At 39.7% G+C, this 15,613-nt stretch overlaps 1 protein-coding gene across 1 annotated transcript in view; it reads left to right on the top strand.

Moving 5' to 3' along the window:
• The window catches only part of RAD50 (RAD50 double strand break repair protein), a 67,301-nt gene extending 54,228 nt beyond the window's left edge, over nucleotides 1–13,073 (top strand). Inside the window, exons 22-25 of the mRNA XM_046666851.1 lie at nucleotides 7,887–7,972; nucleotides 8,524–8,666; nucleotides 11,145–11,278; nucleotides 12,737–13,073. Coding sequence (XP_046522807.1) covers nucleotides 7,887–7,972; nucleotides 8,524–8,666; nucleotides 11,145–11,278; nucleotides 12,737–12,923 — 550 coding nt within the window. The 3' untranslated portion in view covers nucleotides 12,924–13,073. The remainder of the gene's footprint in view (nucleotides 1–7,886; nucleotides 7,973–8,523; nucleotides 8,667–11,144; nucleotides 11,279–12,736) is intronic.
• Nucleotides 13,074–15,613: the final 2,540 nt, after the last annotated feature.

The raw sequence follows: 15,613 nt of genomic DNA, 5'->3' as shown, positions 1-15,613 counted from the left end.
TCAGGCTGTTTGCTGAGTTCTTTTATCTGGAATCAGATGGATTCTTCTAAATGAGAAGAAAAGAAGTGGTACAGATTTCCCCAAAATTGAGTCTTTGTGGGCTTGTGCTTACAAACAATGGCCTTCTTCTTAAGATTTATGCTGTGAGCCTTAAATTTGCCTTCTCACCTAGAAGAAAGTAAGGTCCAAAATTTCCCTCATAGTTTCACCTCTTAGAATGAAGCATGCAGTCAGTGTAATTGTTGCATTTAGCTGTCTATTTAAGGTAACACAGGAAATTAGCAGTGCATTTTCAAGAAAAGCCGATTACTATCTGTTATTAGTAATCATCTAAAAACATCACTGATTACAAGGATTGCCAGTGGTCAGAGACACATAAGCTAGATGTGAAGGGAGAAAACATCCATCATTTAAAATGTTTACCCCTTACCCCCTTAATAGAATACATCAATTAAAATTAAATGATTTTGGAATATATCACTCAAAATACAGGGTTCTACCTTATGCTTAATGTTCTGTTGTCATTCTTCCCCAAATATGGAATGTTGCATATTAAGTCACACTTCTCCTGAGACTCAGTGGAAACATGTAACTTTTATAAAAAGTTTTGCATCCAAGGCGGCCAGCTAGGACTCTGTGAGTCTGTTCAGAGCCTGACTCCTTGCACTCAATGAGAGCTTGGGGATGAAGGCTTTATCCAGGGCTCACCTCACGGCCACCATTCTCATCCTCGCTGTGGGTACAGTGCGGTTTCGCATCAGCAACCCCTGTAGTATCAAGCAGGTAAATGACAAAACCAAAAGATAGCCAGTGGGATTTCACACTCTAGGGTTTTTTAACCAAATACTTATCTTGTGATAATGGTTCATTGCCTGAATTTTAAAAGCTGATTTTTGGGAGTCTGGCTAAAGGAATTTAGTGCAGTAGTTTTAAAGGTTTTAGGAAATTAGTTTAATAGTCTTAAGGGTTTTATCTAGAAAAAGGTCATTTTTCTTTTAAATGTGTAACTTACATTTGGCGAATTAGGGATTTTGAGTTCTGCTAAGTAATGAAAATCGCTATTAGTTTGGAATATTATACTCATGATACCATTTCCATTATATAAGAGGGCTTCCACTCCCCTAAATATAGGGAGGCAGAAAGTTCTCCCACTGGTGAGTACCAGGGCAGTAGGGAAGAGTGTCCCTTCTGGAATGAATAACAGTGTTCATAGCCAAATTTTTGGCAACCTATATATCTCCAAGTTTGGTACAATTTTAAATATAAGTATGAGGATAATATTGTTGGAAAATGTCAACTGCTTTTTTCCTACTTGGTTAATTTTCATTAACTTTTTAGTTTTTATCATACTTATGAATTAATATTTTTTATTAGTAAGGAACATATGTATTTGGCTTTTTTAATTAATATCTTATTCAGTGAAGTAGCTTGAGACTATGGGGAAATCCAGTTCAAGATTATGTGCACTTAACTGATTTTGAGCTTCAGTTCAAATTTTGCAAAATGGTAGCTAACTTTCCTCAGTAGCTGGAGTCCTGGAGATGGTTTAAATAATGGAGAAAGTAAGAGCTGGAAAGGTATTTTCCTGGCAGGTAAGGTTTTGGTCTATTGAGGTGATATTTTTCCAACCCCTTAGATACGTGCTCGCTAATGACTCCATTTCAGGTGTTCCGTTCTCTGCTAATGGCCAAGTCCTGAAATGATTACGGAAGTGGCCTCATAGTAGCAGCAAAACCCCTGAATTACTGTCCTAGGGAGGCCTAATATGCTTCATTTGTGATATCAAGCTAGAACACATATATACTTAGGAAAAAGATTAACTCAGAGGCTTATGGAAGCTGTTCGTTCAAGGTCCAAGTGTGGGAGGCAGTTGGACAGCTTAGAACAAAAAGGAAAACCATCTCATTGCTGGGGCCGAAGCCATGGTGCAAAGAGGTGCTAAAGGACAGTACAATCAGCCTGACATTTAAAGAGGGTGTCTCTGTGAAGAAGGAAGGGGGACATGGATGGAAACAGCTCCACACGCTACGCTGGCACATATCTCTTTCTCTCACTCTTTCTTTTTTTTAAAAGACTGTTTTTAGAGCAGTTTTAGGTTCCCAGCAAAATAGAGCTGAAAGTACAGAGATTTCCATATATACCTCTGTCTCCTGCCCCAACAATAGCTTCCCTTACTATCAACATCCCTCACCAGAGTGGTACATTTGATGACCCTACATTGACACATCATAATCACGCAAAGTCTGTAGTTATATTAGGGTCCACTGTTGGTGGTGTACATTCTGTGGGTTTGGACAAATGTATACTGACATGTATCTCCCATCATAATAATATATAGAATAGTTTCACAGGCGTGTGTCTTTATTTCTGTCTGGCCTCATGGTGCCCCCTTTCAAACAGGAAATTGTTAAGCCCTTGTCATTTGTGAGTATGACATCCTCAGACTTTCATGGATCACCAAAATTATAAATACCGCTAAAGCCATCATCTGTCCTTATAAAATACAATAGCTTGTTACTGAAATTTTTAAGGAAATCTTTCAGATTCTTAAGAATATTTAAATACAAGACTAAATAATTTATAAAGCACTGTTTTCTTGGATCTTAGACCTTTTCACTTTCTTTTGGGAACCAGTTTTCACAAAACGTACTGCTTCATATGAGTTAGTATATGCATTTAACTGAGCAACATGCACACTTCAGTCACCTGAGTATGCCTGAAGGCAGCTAGCCAGATGACCACGTACCCAACAGCAGTTTCCAGCCCATGAAATTCATATCTTTGCCTCAGCAGAATGCTAGTTTACTAGAGGTGGTGGACCTTCGAGGTCATTCTTAAATACTAATTACCTGTAAACTCTGGGTGCTAAAAGGTGTATTAAGTTAATCTCTGGGCCTATATCTGTCGGTCAGCAGGCAGCTCCCACAGGGCTCCTGCACAGTGCTGTTTCAGAGCTGCTTTTCTTCCATGGCCGCTAAGTCAGACCCTCCTTACTCTGACCTGTATTACTGTGGTAGCGTCCCACCTCTTTATCCCTCCCACCTCTGTTGTACTTCTATCACATTAATCTTCCTAAAGGTGGTGGTCCCTGTTCTCTTCTAATTTTAGGAAAGACTTCCATACCTGGCCTTTCCCATTTCATCTCTCAGTACTCATTATGTTGTAACCAAACTGAACAATTTTGTTCCCTTAAGACGCTTCACATTTTCCTATGCTATTTTTCTTCTTTTGGATGAAAGCCTTCCCAAACAGTTATAATTTTTCCTCCCTTTGTACTCCATAATATTTTATACCACTTAACACATTCAGCTTTGTATTACAGATATTTATGCTTCCCTGTACCTCATTACTATGCAAATCACAGAACATGGTTCAAGTTGAACCATGACTATGTCTAACATTTATTCAGCACTTAAGTATTATTACATTGATGATGTATTTTCATTTCCCCCAGTGCTTTTGCATGTATGTACACACAAATAATATCTTTTTTGTTTTTATGTGAATAGTGTCACACTGTGGGTATTTTTCTGGTGTCTTTTTTTTTCCACTTATGTGATGAAAATCTTTTATGTTCATGTATATAAGTACCTTGTTATTTTTAATGACTGCATAATATTCTGTAAAATGGATATTACTTTATTTAACCACTGATGGACATATTAGGAAGTTTTTAAATATTTGCTACCAGACGTCTTTGCACACTTGTGCAGATACACCAGAAAGATAGCGTCCTAGAAATAGAGTTACTGAGTCAGAGGGTATGTACCTTTTTAACTTATTAGTGCCAGATTGCCTTCCAAGCACACTTAAAAATTTGTTCTTACCAGTAATGTACGGAAGTACCTATTTCTCCATTTCTGCATTTCATATTATCAGCCTTTTTAATTTTTGCCATTCTGTTGCCCAAAAAATGCTCTCCCTGTTTACTAGAGAGGTTAAAGTTCTTTTCATGTGTTGGCTATTTGTATTTCTTTTCCGAGAATTGCCTATTCATATCTCTTTGCCAATTTTTCTATTAGGTTATCTTTTTATTAGGGATTTATATCACTTGTTTATAGATTCTGGATATTAATCCTTTTCACATACATTGCAAGCAGTTATTCCCAGTTTGTTATTTGTCCTTTAACTTTCTTTATGGTAATAAAGTGACTTAATTTTTAGGTAATTTTTTATTTATGGCTTCCCAGTTAGAAGGGGCTTCCCAATCCTAAGATTATAAAAATATTTTCTTCTGATAGTTTTAACTTTTAATGCTTTAATTCATTGGGATTTTATTTGAAGTTTGATAAAGGATAGTGATATAATTTTAATTTTTTCCTCTTTCCAGCACCATTAAAACCTTCCCCACTGATTTGAAATGTCAGTTATAAAGTTCTGTATGTATTTGTGTTTATTTCATTTGTATTCCTGTCTCAGTACTGTGATTTTATTCTTTTGCATTATCTCTGAAATATGAACTTTAAAGTCATCTCTGGATTTCATGTAACATCTTTTTTTTAAAATCTTACTGGGAGTCTTGTTTGAATTGCATTTACTTTATGGATTATTGTGGAGAGAATGGACATCTTTGCAATATTGAATGTCTCATTTTGGATCCTATAGTATGTTTCTTCTGTTTAATCAGTTCTTTTTGTCCTATTGTAAAGTTTTATAGGTTTTTCCTCTAGATCCTATACCTTTTTGTTGGATTTCCTCCTAGATATTTCATAGGTTTTATTGCCACTGTGAATAGGATCCTTTTCTCTGTTTCCTATTAGGTTTTACTACTAGATAATAAAACTACAGTCATTTGTCGCATAATGACTTTTGGTCAACAGTGGGCCACATACACAACGGTGGTCCCATAAGATTAGTACCATATAGCCTAGGTGTGTGTTAGGCTATACCATCTAGGTTTGTGTAAGTACACTCTACGATGTTCGCACAATGACAAAATCACCTAATGATGCATTTCTCAGAATGTATCCCTGTTGTTAAGTGACGCATGACTGTTAATTTTTGTATGTTTATTTTATTTCTGACCACTTTATTAGTCTTAATAGTTTAGATTTTCTAAGTGCACAGTTATATCACCTGCAGAAACAGTGGCAAGTCCCCCCTCCCATTTATTATTCATTTCTTTTTATTGTCTTACTGAATTGTTAGGATAACCCTAATAAGAGGCATCTTTCTCTTGTTCTTAGCTTTAGGAGGAACACTTCTGTATATTTTAACATTAAATTTGATGCTTGCTGTGGATATCTGATAGTCATTTTGTCAAATTAAGAAAATTTTCTTCTATTTTTTGCTTACTGAGGATTTTTGTCAAAACTCAGTGTTACGTTGTATTGAATACTTTTTTGACATCTATTGAGATAATTATTTTTTTCTTTTAATCTCTTAATGCAATGAATTATCTTTATTTTTTTTTTTCCTGTTGTACTATTCTTCCTTTCTTGGGATAAACACTACTTGGTCATGATATATTATTTTTAATACCCTCACTAGTAAATTGGACTTTACTTAGAATGTTTCTATCTATATTCATAAGCAAAATAGGTCTATACTTTTTTTTCTCATTTTACTTATGTTTCTCCTTGCTGTGTAATACTTTATATACTTGGGAGCTGGGTTTACCTTGAAGATTTGATAACATTCACTCGTAAAACTGTCTGAGCCTGGTGGCTTTAAAATAGCATTTTGACACCTTTTTAATTTTTAATTATTATATTCAAGGGCTGTTAATATTCTAGCCACTTTCCTCTCACCTTGAGCAAGATACTGACTTCATGGAGTCTCAGTTTTCTTAGTGGTGAATGAAGATAACCAAACCTAATCCCCAGTGTTGTCTCAAGGATTAAATGAGATAATATATGATTGTTCAGCATAATGGTGCTTCACATGAGCTAAATGCTCATCAGTAGTAATCACTATTATCATTGTTGTTCTCTCAAGTGGATTAATATAGTTTCCCTTATCATCCCCTACTCTTGCACAGTGGGGTTGTAAACTAAATAGCAGAGAGAGGATATAAAGATAAGCTTATGGTCCAGTCAACAGCAGTAGGCATCAACTCTGTCTGACACACCTTTTGGTGAGTCTAGATCTTTCTCAGGGCTAGAGCTTTTTCCTGCAGTGCTGTGTCTCAGCAGACCTACCCACAGGCCAGTAGGCACCAACTCTGTTGTACAGGGGAACTATGTTGGAGGCTGTGTGTGTGCACCTTGGACACCCTTACCCCACCTGGAGCTTGTTCTCCACATTGGGAATGCTTATTTATGTTAGTTATGAAAGATTTTCAACTTGAATGGAAAGATGACCTTTTTTTTTTTTTGGTGAGGAAGATTGGCCTTGAGCTAACATCTGTTGTCAATCTTTTTTTTGCTTGAGGAAGATTGTCGCTGAGCTAACATCTGTGCCAGTCTTCCTCTGTTCTATATGTGGGACACCTCCACAGCATGCCCTGATGAGCAGTGTGTAGGTCAGTGCCTGGGATCCAAGCCCACAAACCCCAGGCAACTGAAGCAGAGGGTGCAAACTTAACCCACATGCCACCGGGCCAGCCCGAAAGATGACCTTCTTAAAAAGGGTCATAATTTATAAAGCTATGGATTACATGATTTGGTCCCAAGAACATTCTCTGAGGTATTTTGTTTTGTCTTATGTGGGTTTTTTAAGCTAATACTTAGAAGTTTTGTTTCTGTTGTTTTGAAAGGAGTATAAAATGTTAGGCTGAGATAGATGTATAAAGTAGAAAATGGAGACTTGTTGCATTCTCATCGACAAGCAAAATATGGTTTTTTCCCGTCTTTATTACTTCAGAATCCTTCATCTGATATTGAAAATGTATTTATGTTGAGTCATTTCTTTCTCTTTTGCTGGTGAACCAGAAGATCATGAAATGATTCTGCAGAGGCAGTAGCATTACGTTCAGTTTCTTTTTTTGTATATATCAGATAAGAGGCTTGCAAATGGAAGTAAGTCCACCTCACATCCTTTGTATGGTGATGGCAGTGATGTGTGCTTTTTGTCACTGGTGCAACATTTACTAGTTCATAAACCCACTTCCAAAGAATCTAAGGGCTTTTTGGTGAAAGGTGACCATAGTAAGAACGTTAGATTTTGACAGGCTACTTTTGTTTTTACAAATGTTTCTTTCCTTCCTTTTAAGTAGTTTAAGTTGGGGGTGGGGAGCCCATGACCAAACGGAAGTTAATGCACATTTTTGGCGTTAGGATTTCTGAATTTTTAACTAGAAAGGGAAAATAGAAGTTTTGAGGTTCAGCTCAGCTTAAGGCTCTCAATCACCCTCTCTAAAGCAAGGCTTCTGGTTGATAAGAAGCTTACAGATCTGAGGAATAAAAGCAGCTTAAGAGTCTGACTTTTGGTAAACCTTAAGTAATAGCAGAGGAAAAAAGCAGCAGCTGCAGAGATTGGCCTGTTTCCCCGTAGACTAAAGGACCCTCTGTACCTCTCCCCGCTTTGTTATCAGCAGCTCTGCCTATACCCAGTGGGCCTCAATGGAAATAGTCCTTCCAATAAGGCTAAGAAAAAGTCTACTAAAAAATCACTTTCTGAAATTGCCCCAGTATTTAAGTGTTTATTTAAGGAAGTATTTGTCATATGATTGAGAGTGAAAATGGAGAAGGGTAAGGGCACAGAGCACTGGAAATATGCCTGGCAGTTTTCAGTAGTAGCCAAGCAGCAAGGTTTTGGTCCTGTTTATTTTTTCTAGCTCTTACTATATCCTACTTGTATCAACATTTAATCGGGGGAGTTATTCCATGATGTTATTATATACATTATTGTATATTTCATAGATTTTTAAAAGATGCTATTACATATAATAATATATTATCATTATATAATTTTTCTTTTAAAATGCCAATGGCTTCTTTTTCCAGAGCAATAATGAAATTTCATAGTATGAAAATGGAAGAAATCAATAAAATTATTCGTGACCTTTGGCGAAGTACCTATCGTGGACAAGGTAATTAACAGTGTATCACAAATGCTCTGTCCAAAGCCTTGTCCCCAGCTCTTGCCCTATATGACCTCTCATGCCAGTATTACCTCCTAGATGCCTTTCTGACCATCTCTTTGAGATTTTCTAAGAATTCTTGCCTTGACAACATCTTGTAGCAAGAAAAAATGCAAACATTTCTATTTCAAAGCCTGACAGGACTTATATATTTGGCTCTCATACACATTATAATTATATTTAGCTGATGACATAACAGGTTCTGTTGAAGTGTAGATAGGGATGAGCTGAAATGTGGTAAGAAGAAAACCATCAGGAGGGAACTCTTAATAGGGGAACTAAGAAAGGCCGAGTGAGACTGAGGGTTGGGATATCTGTGTTTCTTCTGGCCAGGACTCCTCGTGAGTCCTCTAAGCCAGAGAAAAAGGTTCCAATCCAGCCACTTTTCCTCTGGTAATGTCAACCTCACACATTGCTCCTAGACTTACTTGGTAATGTTTGCAGATAACAAAAGGCTGCGGAATGTAGGTTCCTCTGAAATCTTCTTCTTTCTGGGTCAGATATTGAATACATAGAAATTCGGTCGGATGCTGACGAAAATGTATCAGCTGCTGATAAAAGGCGGAATTACAATTACCGAGTGGTGATGCTAAAGGGAGACACAGCCTTGGATATGCGAGGACGATGCAGTGCTGGACAAAAGGCAGGTATCTCGAGAGCCCAGGGAGCCACCTTTACGCAGAGAATTGAATGAGAAAAACACATGGCAGTGCAGCGGAAGCACCCAAGGCTGCCTTTGAATGGTGGGAAGCTCCTTACAGTGCTCTGTAACGGGGACCAAGGTCAGCTACCCTCATTACACTCTCCCAAATCTCACCAGCATTTCCTGCAACATTATGTAAAAGGCTTTTAGGAGAAGGGTCTGAAACATTCTCATGAGATAGGCTAAAGGTAGAACAAGGAGCTGAAGACCATTCATTGTTTCATTGTACTCCTTATGGTTACTGTGTCATCATGATAAGACATGCCACTGTCTTATGTGCCACCAAGAAAGAAAAAATGCAGTTGTAATTGCAAGATGCATCCTGATTTCAGAGAAGTCAGGGCAGGGGGTATGTTTTAGAATCAATGACATACAATATTAGCAAACCAGATCCTAGGTTGAGGCAGATGAGACATTATAATATACAGGAAAGTCTCACTGAGAAAGCAGTCCCATCATAGGACTGAGTCACCCCCACCACTCCCAGCCAAGCCTTTGGGCCTGCAGACCATCTGAAGAAGGGTCTGCCAGAGCCAAAGGCCATGATACCCACAGGTGCCTCTGCCCCCACCACCACACGCAGAGACTCAGCACTTGGGCCAGGCTACCCACCTCTGTCTGACACTCTGGGAAGACAGTTCAGGTTGGATATGGAGCAAATCAGAAGGAGGAATGACTTCTAAAGAGTCGGCAAAGTGGGACCTGCATCCTTGGGGAACAAGGCTGGGTCCTCTCACTGTGCACAGGTTTGGACTTAAGATCTCACAGATTCTTGAGGTTCCTCCTTTCAGATTAGAAGCAGAAGATTATGCTTGATAACACCTCTGGACCCTTGATTTTCTTAACAAAATTTTAAGATTCTAGAAATGGATGCTGTTATTTTCATAAATAGTTTTCAATTTTTGCTTAAAGATACTCCATGCATGTATGTATTTTGTTGTCAGCCCAGATAGCTGATACCAATTTAAGGCATCTGCAGATTATTATCTTAATCATAGTCTGCAAAAATGACAAATTTGTGATCTATAATCAGTATCCTCTACTTTGTTTGGTGGTAATTATGAATGAGAAAATACAGAACTTGAAACATGTCTCTTTAGATTAAAAATACTTTCAAGGGCTGGCCCCATGGCCGAGTGGTTAAAGTTCCACACACTCCGCTTTGGCGGCCCGGGTTCACAGGTTTGGATCCTGGGTGAGAACTTACTCCACTCGTCAGCCATACTGTGGAGGCATCCCATGTACAAAGTAGAGGAAGACTGGCACAGGTGTTAGTTCAAGGCTAATCATCCTCACAAAAACAAAGAAAAATACTTTCAAAAATATTTTCTGAACAAAAGTGGATTTTCTGTAGCTAGTCTAAATTATTAAAATTAATTGGCAATAATTGCTTCCTTGGCGTTAGGGGAGAAGACAGACAAATGGTTTCATAGAGGTGGGCCAGGAGCTCTATTCAGACTCGACTCTGAGTGGGTGGTGGGGGAAGCAGTGGGATTCAAATACAGGAAGTACCTGTCTCGAGGGCCAAGCTCTGGCCCCACTTCTGCAGTCTGCCAGCCTGCCCTGGGCATCAAGAGAAGCTGTAAACTGCTCTCGAGTCACTAACTCCCTCACTGATGTTCCTTCACTCACAAATTCAGGGGGAGGGGGAATTTACAGCTCACGCAAAGGGAGCTTATACTTCCCAGAATAGTCCTACACTCTTAATTCTGTGTCCCTTCTACCCTCAGATCATTTCAGCTGGGTCTGAGGGTTTTAGTATTAGGTAAACATGAAAGTGTCTCATGGCTTCACTTGCTTGTATTTCTTACAGCTAAGCTTAAATAAAACCATACTTCTATACTGATACTTTGACCCAGGACTTCATTCTCTCTCTGTCTTTTTTCTCGCTCGCTCTCAAAATTATCTACGCAAACATGTAAGTGGGTTAGAGCATGATACCTGGTGCTCATGGAACATAGAGATTGAAAGAAGACTCTGAAAATGTCTCTGTGGGTCTCTGGAAAATGTAGTGTGTCCAAGTTTTCTAATCTCATTATCAGGAAAATAAAATAGCTGGATCATGAATTTTTAAGGTTGATAATCTTATACCATTATTAAAATTATTAGTTACAGATAAATGGTAATGCATTTATGATTCAAGCCTGTGATTTCAAGTTTTGTTATAGCTGATTGTGTGTGTGAGAGATCAGCATTGCTTTTAGCATTTTATTCCATTGCAAATGATGGGCTGAGATAATACACCTGGTGGTTCATGATCCTAGAACAGCGTAAGAGTCTGTCACAGTGCCAGGCTCTCCCAAACAAAAGAGCAGAAATCTCTTTGCCTTCTAAAGAGATTAAGCCAGGTGTACATGCTTTCCTAAGGTGAATGAGAAAAAGTGTGCTGCACAGCTCAGCTTTGGTGCTTTTTTCCAGGTATTAGCCTCACTCATTATTCGCCTGGCTCTGGCTGAAACATTCTGCTTGAACTGTGGCATCCTTGCCTTGGATGAGCCAACGACAAATCTTGACCGAGAAAACATTGAATCTCTTGCACATGCTCTGGTTGAGTAAGTTTCTCAAATTTGGGAGGTTATGATAGTTTTTAAAGTAAGATTAAGAGAGTTCTATGGTAAAAACCCTCTTTAGATGTGTCTTCCTTAGGGAAGCTGGTTGGTGCCAGACCTTAGGCTTTGCCTTTGGATAGTAATTTTTCAGTCTTAAAAAAGAACTAGATGGTGAACAGCAGCCCCAGACATATCCTGCATCTCCCCAGGTGTGTTCATAGGGAAAGAAACGGTGAGGGTTTCCTGGCTTGGTTGAGTTTTCCTGTAAACCCACCAGAGGGGCCCACATGTCATGTGCAGGAGTTAGCATGCCCTGCTAAAACATTTCTGAGTGGCGATAGTGGGTTTTGGACTGTCTCCCAGCTTTTCACATGTGTCAGACAACATCTACGAGGAATGAGAGTTCTTATTCAAAAAGTGTGTTAGTGGTTAAGTAGAATCCAGAGAGGGTAAAACTGCACACACCTTTTCCACATTCACTTGTGGTGGGTACAGGCTCCAGGGATGGGCAGCCCTTGCTTAAGGACTATGCTGGCAGAGGAAAGGCACTTTCCTGAAGTAGAGAAGCTATTTCAGGTACTGCCGGCTCCAGGTAGACTTTTTCTGGCGGAGATGATGTTTCCTGTCTGATAGCAGGGATTGGGCCAGAAGGAGAATTGAGCAGCCACAGAGCACCGTTCTCCAGCCGTCTCAGTCCTGCATGACCAGCAAGTAAGAGCTAGAGCTTTTGAAACCTAAGTGCATCTAGCTCGAAGCAAAGGGCAAATAAGTGGTTAAAAGAAGTCGTCTTTCAGATCTTAGTCTCATACCTGGGCACCTCAGCATATAGATAATGAGCAAAAATGCTCTTGGTCCACCCACTCAGGCCCCCTGTGTGTCATACTAATGATGCATCTAGTGACTGGTGGTGGCAGAATTCTAAGTAGACCCAGCTCCTAAGAAGACAGTGGGGTTTGAGTATGTTATTTCCCTTGCCTGCAGTCTGTCTTTTTTTTAAACTTATTTTCTTCCAGAGAAAACTGGTAACAGGTCAAGAAAACCCCAGGCAAAGGAATAAGTCAGACTTCCAAAGTTGAGCAGCACAGATATTAAGGAAAACTCAGTAAAACATTTTCACCTGCTTTGGTAAAAAGAACTTTGTGTTCTGGAGGAAACTAGATCATATATTCTTACCAGTCCCTAAGCCAGACCTAGGTGAAGAGTCAAGCCACGCATCCCCATTGTCTGGAGAGAAGACAGGACTCCTTCCTGGCTGGGCCGAAGGCTGGCGTCCACCGCACCCCTCCCCCACTTCCTGCAGGGCTAGCAGAGGCCCTGATACTCACACACCACAGGAAAAGCCTGGTCGTCACACGTAACACATGGCCATGTCTCTGACAAGGTGCTCAGTGGCTTTTTCAAATAAAGGAAAGAGTTGTTTATGCTTGTTAGTAATAAAATGTTCTAAATATGTTGTTTCAGGATAATAAAAAGTCGCTCACAACAGCGCAACTTCCAGCTTCTGGTAATCACTCATGATGAAGATTTCGTGGAGCTCTTAGGGCGTTCTGAATATGTGGAGAAATTCTACAGGATTAAGAAGAACATTGATCAGTGCTCAGAGATTGTAAAATGCAATGTTAGCTCCCTGGGATCTTATGTTCATTAAAAATATTCAAGATTTAAATGCCTTACAAACATAGGTCTTCAGGCAACTGCTTATTTCTGGTGTCAACTGAGTCAATGAGAAAATAGATTTTTTTTTTGAGGAGGAGGATTAGCCCTGAGCTAACATCTGCCACCACTCCTCTTTTTTCTTTTTGCTGAGGAAGACTGGCCCTGAGCTGACATCATACCCATATTCCTCTACTTTATATGTGGGATGCCTACCACAACACGGCTGGACAAGTGGTGCATAGGTCCGCACCTGGGATCCGAACCGGCAAACCCCAGGCCGCTGAGGTGGAATATGTGAACTTAACCACTGTGCCACTGGGCCAGCCCCAAAAATAGATTCTTTAAATGCGCTTTGTGCCTAGAATTTTGAATGTTGGAGAGGTTCTGAAATGATTAAAGTTGTTTCACATGAAATTTGGGCTGATTCCTTTACTTCATCCCCCTCCAGGCAGCCTCTCACAGGCCTGGGGGCTCAACAGCAGTGCAGGTGGACTCAGCTTCTCTTCCTTCCTCCCCAGCACAAAAGAATGATTCCCTGAGACTGGAAACTACTCACTCACCTTTCACTTCTCAAAGCATTGTTGAGATATAGTGTCTCACTGCCTTGACGATTTATGGTTTTGGCATTAAAAGAAACTCAGTGTTGAGTGTTACCTCTGAATTTATTTCCTTGGATGTGGTTTTAAAAAACTGAAATATCAGCATTAATATCTGAAGATGACCATAAATAATGAGATTTTAATATTTGGCTCTGCTGTTAACTTTATAAATCTGAGCAAACGACCTTCCTCTCTGGCCTTGTTTCCCCAACTAAAATTTGAAGTAGTTTTAATGAGGCTTCATGGTTTGATGGGAACCGTAAGTAATCATCTAATGCAGTACCCACCATCTTCCCTCCCCACATACCCGTGTAGGTAATCATCCAGACTCGGGGCCTCTTCTAGAGAGAAGGAGTTCCCCGCTGTGGACGTCCACCTTTGGAAAGCTCTGACCAAGAGCAGGGGCTCCCTTCATTGAGGCTTGCTCCGCCATCATGAAGAAGTCTGTAACTCTCCTGTGTGTCTACCTTGTGTATCATCCCAGCCTCACCGTCAATCCTGATTGCTGCCCAAGTGTGCATTCCAGTGTGGAAGGCAAGCAAGGCTCACTCACAGTCATGACCCCCTCCCAGTGGCATCCAGGCCAGGAAGAGCAGGCCTCTCATTTTGACTCCAGATGTCATTTCTAATAAAAGCACAATCACACCTTCTGGAATTGTCACCTGACATCTTGAAGCCTTTCATAAGCATTCCACACAGAATGCTACCAAGTCACACACTTTGAGTTACACATTGTGGAGTTTTAGCATTCAGCTTCTCAGTCATGTGGCACAATCAGTTTTGTGCCATCTACCGCTCTAATAAGCATATGGCCCAGACAGCCTTTCTTAACCAGAGTCTAGAAGAGGAGCCCTAAGGTCCTAAGGGATCTATGGTAGGCTGAATAATGGCCTCCAAAAATAGCAAGGTCCTAGTCGCTGGAACCTATGAATGTTACTGTATGTGGCAAAGGGGACTTTGCAGATGTGATGAAAGCTAAGGATCTTGAGATGGGGGGATTATCCTGATGGGCCCTAAATGTAAACATGAGAAGCCTAACGAGGAGGAGGCAGGGAGAGACTGGACTGCAGAAGAGGGGAAAGCAATGTGTTGGATGCAGAGATTGGAATGATGCTCTTTGAAGATGGAGGAAGGGCTATAAGCCGAGGCATATAGGTGACCACTAGAAGCTGAGAAAAGGGAAGAAATACACTCCCTTCAGAGCCTCCAAAAGGAGCCAGCCCTGCTGATGCCTTGACTTTTAGCCCAGTAAAACTGATTTTCAACTTTTGACCTCCATTAACTATAAGAATAAATTTGTGTTGTTTTAAGCTGCTGAGTTTGTGATAATTAGTTACAGCAGCAATAGGAAACTAATACAGTATCATTGTAATCAATTTCTGTGCATCTAAAATGATACTAGTTATGTACAGTCCTTGAGAAAATTGAAAAAAGTTACTCAGATCATTTTCTGTGTTCTGTCGTTCACATCAAGAACCTGGTTGAGAATTGCTGGTCCAGACCTTTACCCAGTCCCTGGATGAAATGGCCAGGCAGCATAGCCACCTGCTTCCTGTCCAAGGCCCCTTCTCATGACAATGTTCAGTCATCCTAACTAGTTTTGAAAAACTAAAATCACCCGTATTTACCAAACTAGCAGGATCTTGACAAAGGTACCATGAGAAAAAAAGAGCAGACCAATTCTCACTCAGAGCACAGATCCAGGAATTCATAAATTAAGAGGATTCCAGTCATAGTAAACATACACAATAACCAAGGTATTTTTATCCCAAGAACGCAAGAATATTTCAGAAAGTAAATCTGTTCATATATCATCAGCATAATAAAGCCAAAGGAGGAAAGATTCAGAGAGACACCTATCACTGGCATTATTTAATAAATTCAACATCTAGCTTTAGCAAACTCATAATTTTGCAAAGAATCAAAGAATATTTTCTTAATATTTGCCTCATATAACATCATCATCTTAATAGAAAAAGGTGAAAAATTTCCCATTAAATAATAAAACCAGGTACCTTCTATCAAAACGTTTCTGAAGGCTCCAGCCATTGCAATAAGGAATAACAAAAAAAAAAAAAAAAAA

This window comes from Equus quagga, chromosome 7 (genome assembly GCF_021613505.1).
Source record: "Equus quagga isolate Etosha38 chromosome 7, UCLA_HA_Equagga_1.0, whole genome shotgun sequence".
In the NCBI taxonomy this organism is placed as follows: domain Eukaryota; kingdom Metazoa; phylum Chordata; class Mammalia; order Perissodactyla; family Equidae; genus Equus; species Equus quagga.
This window is presented reverse-complemented; position numbering and strand designations above follow the sequence as displayed.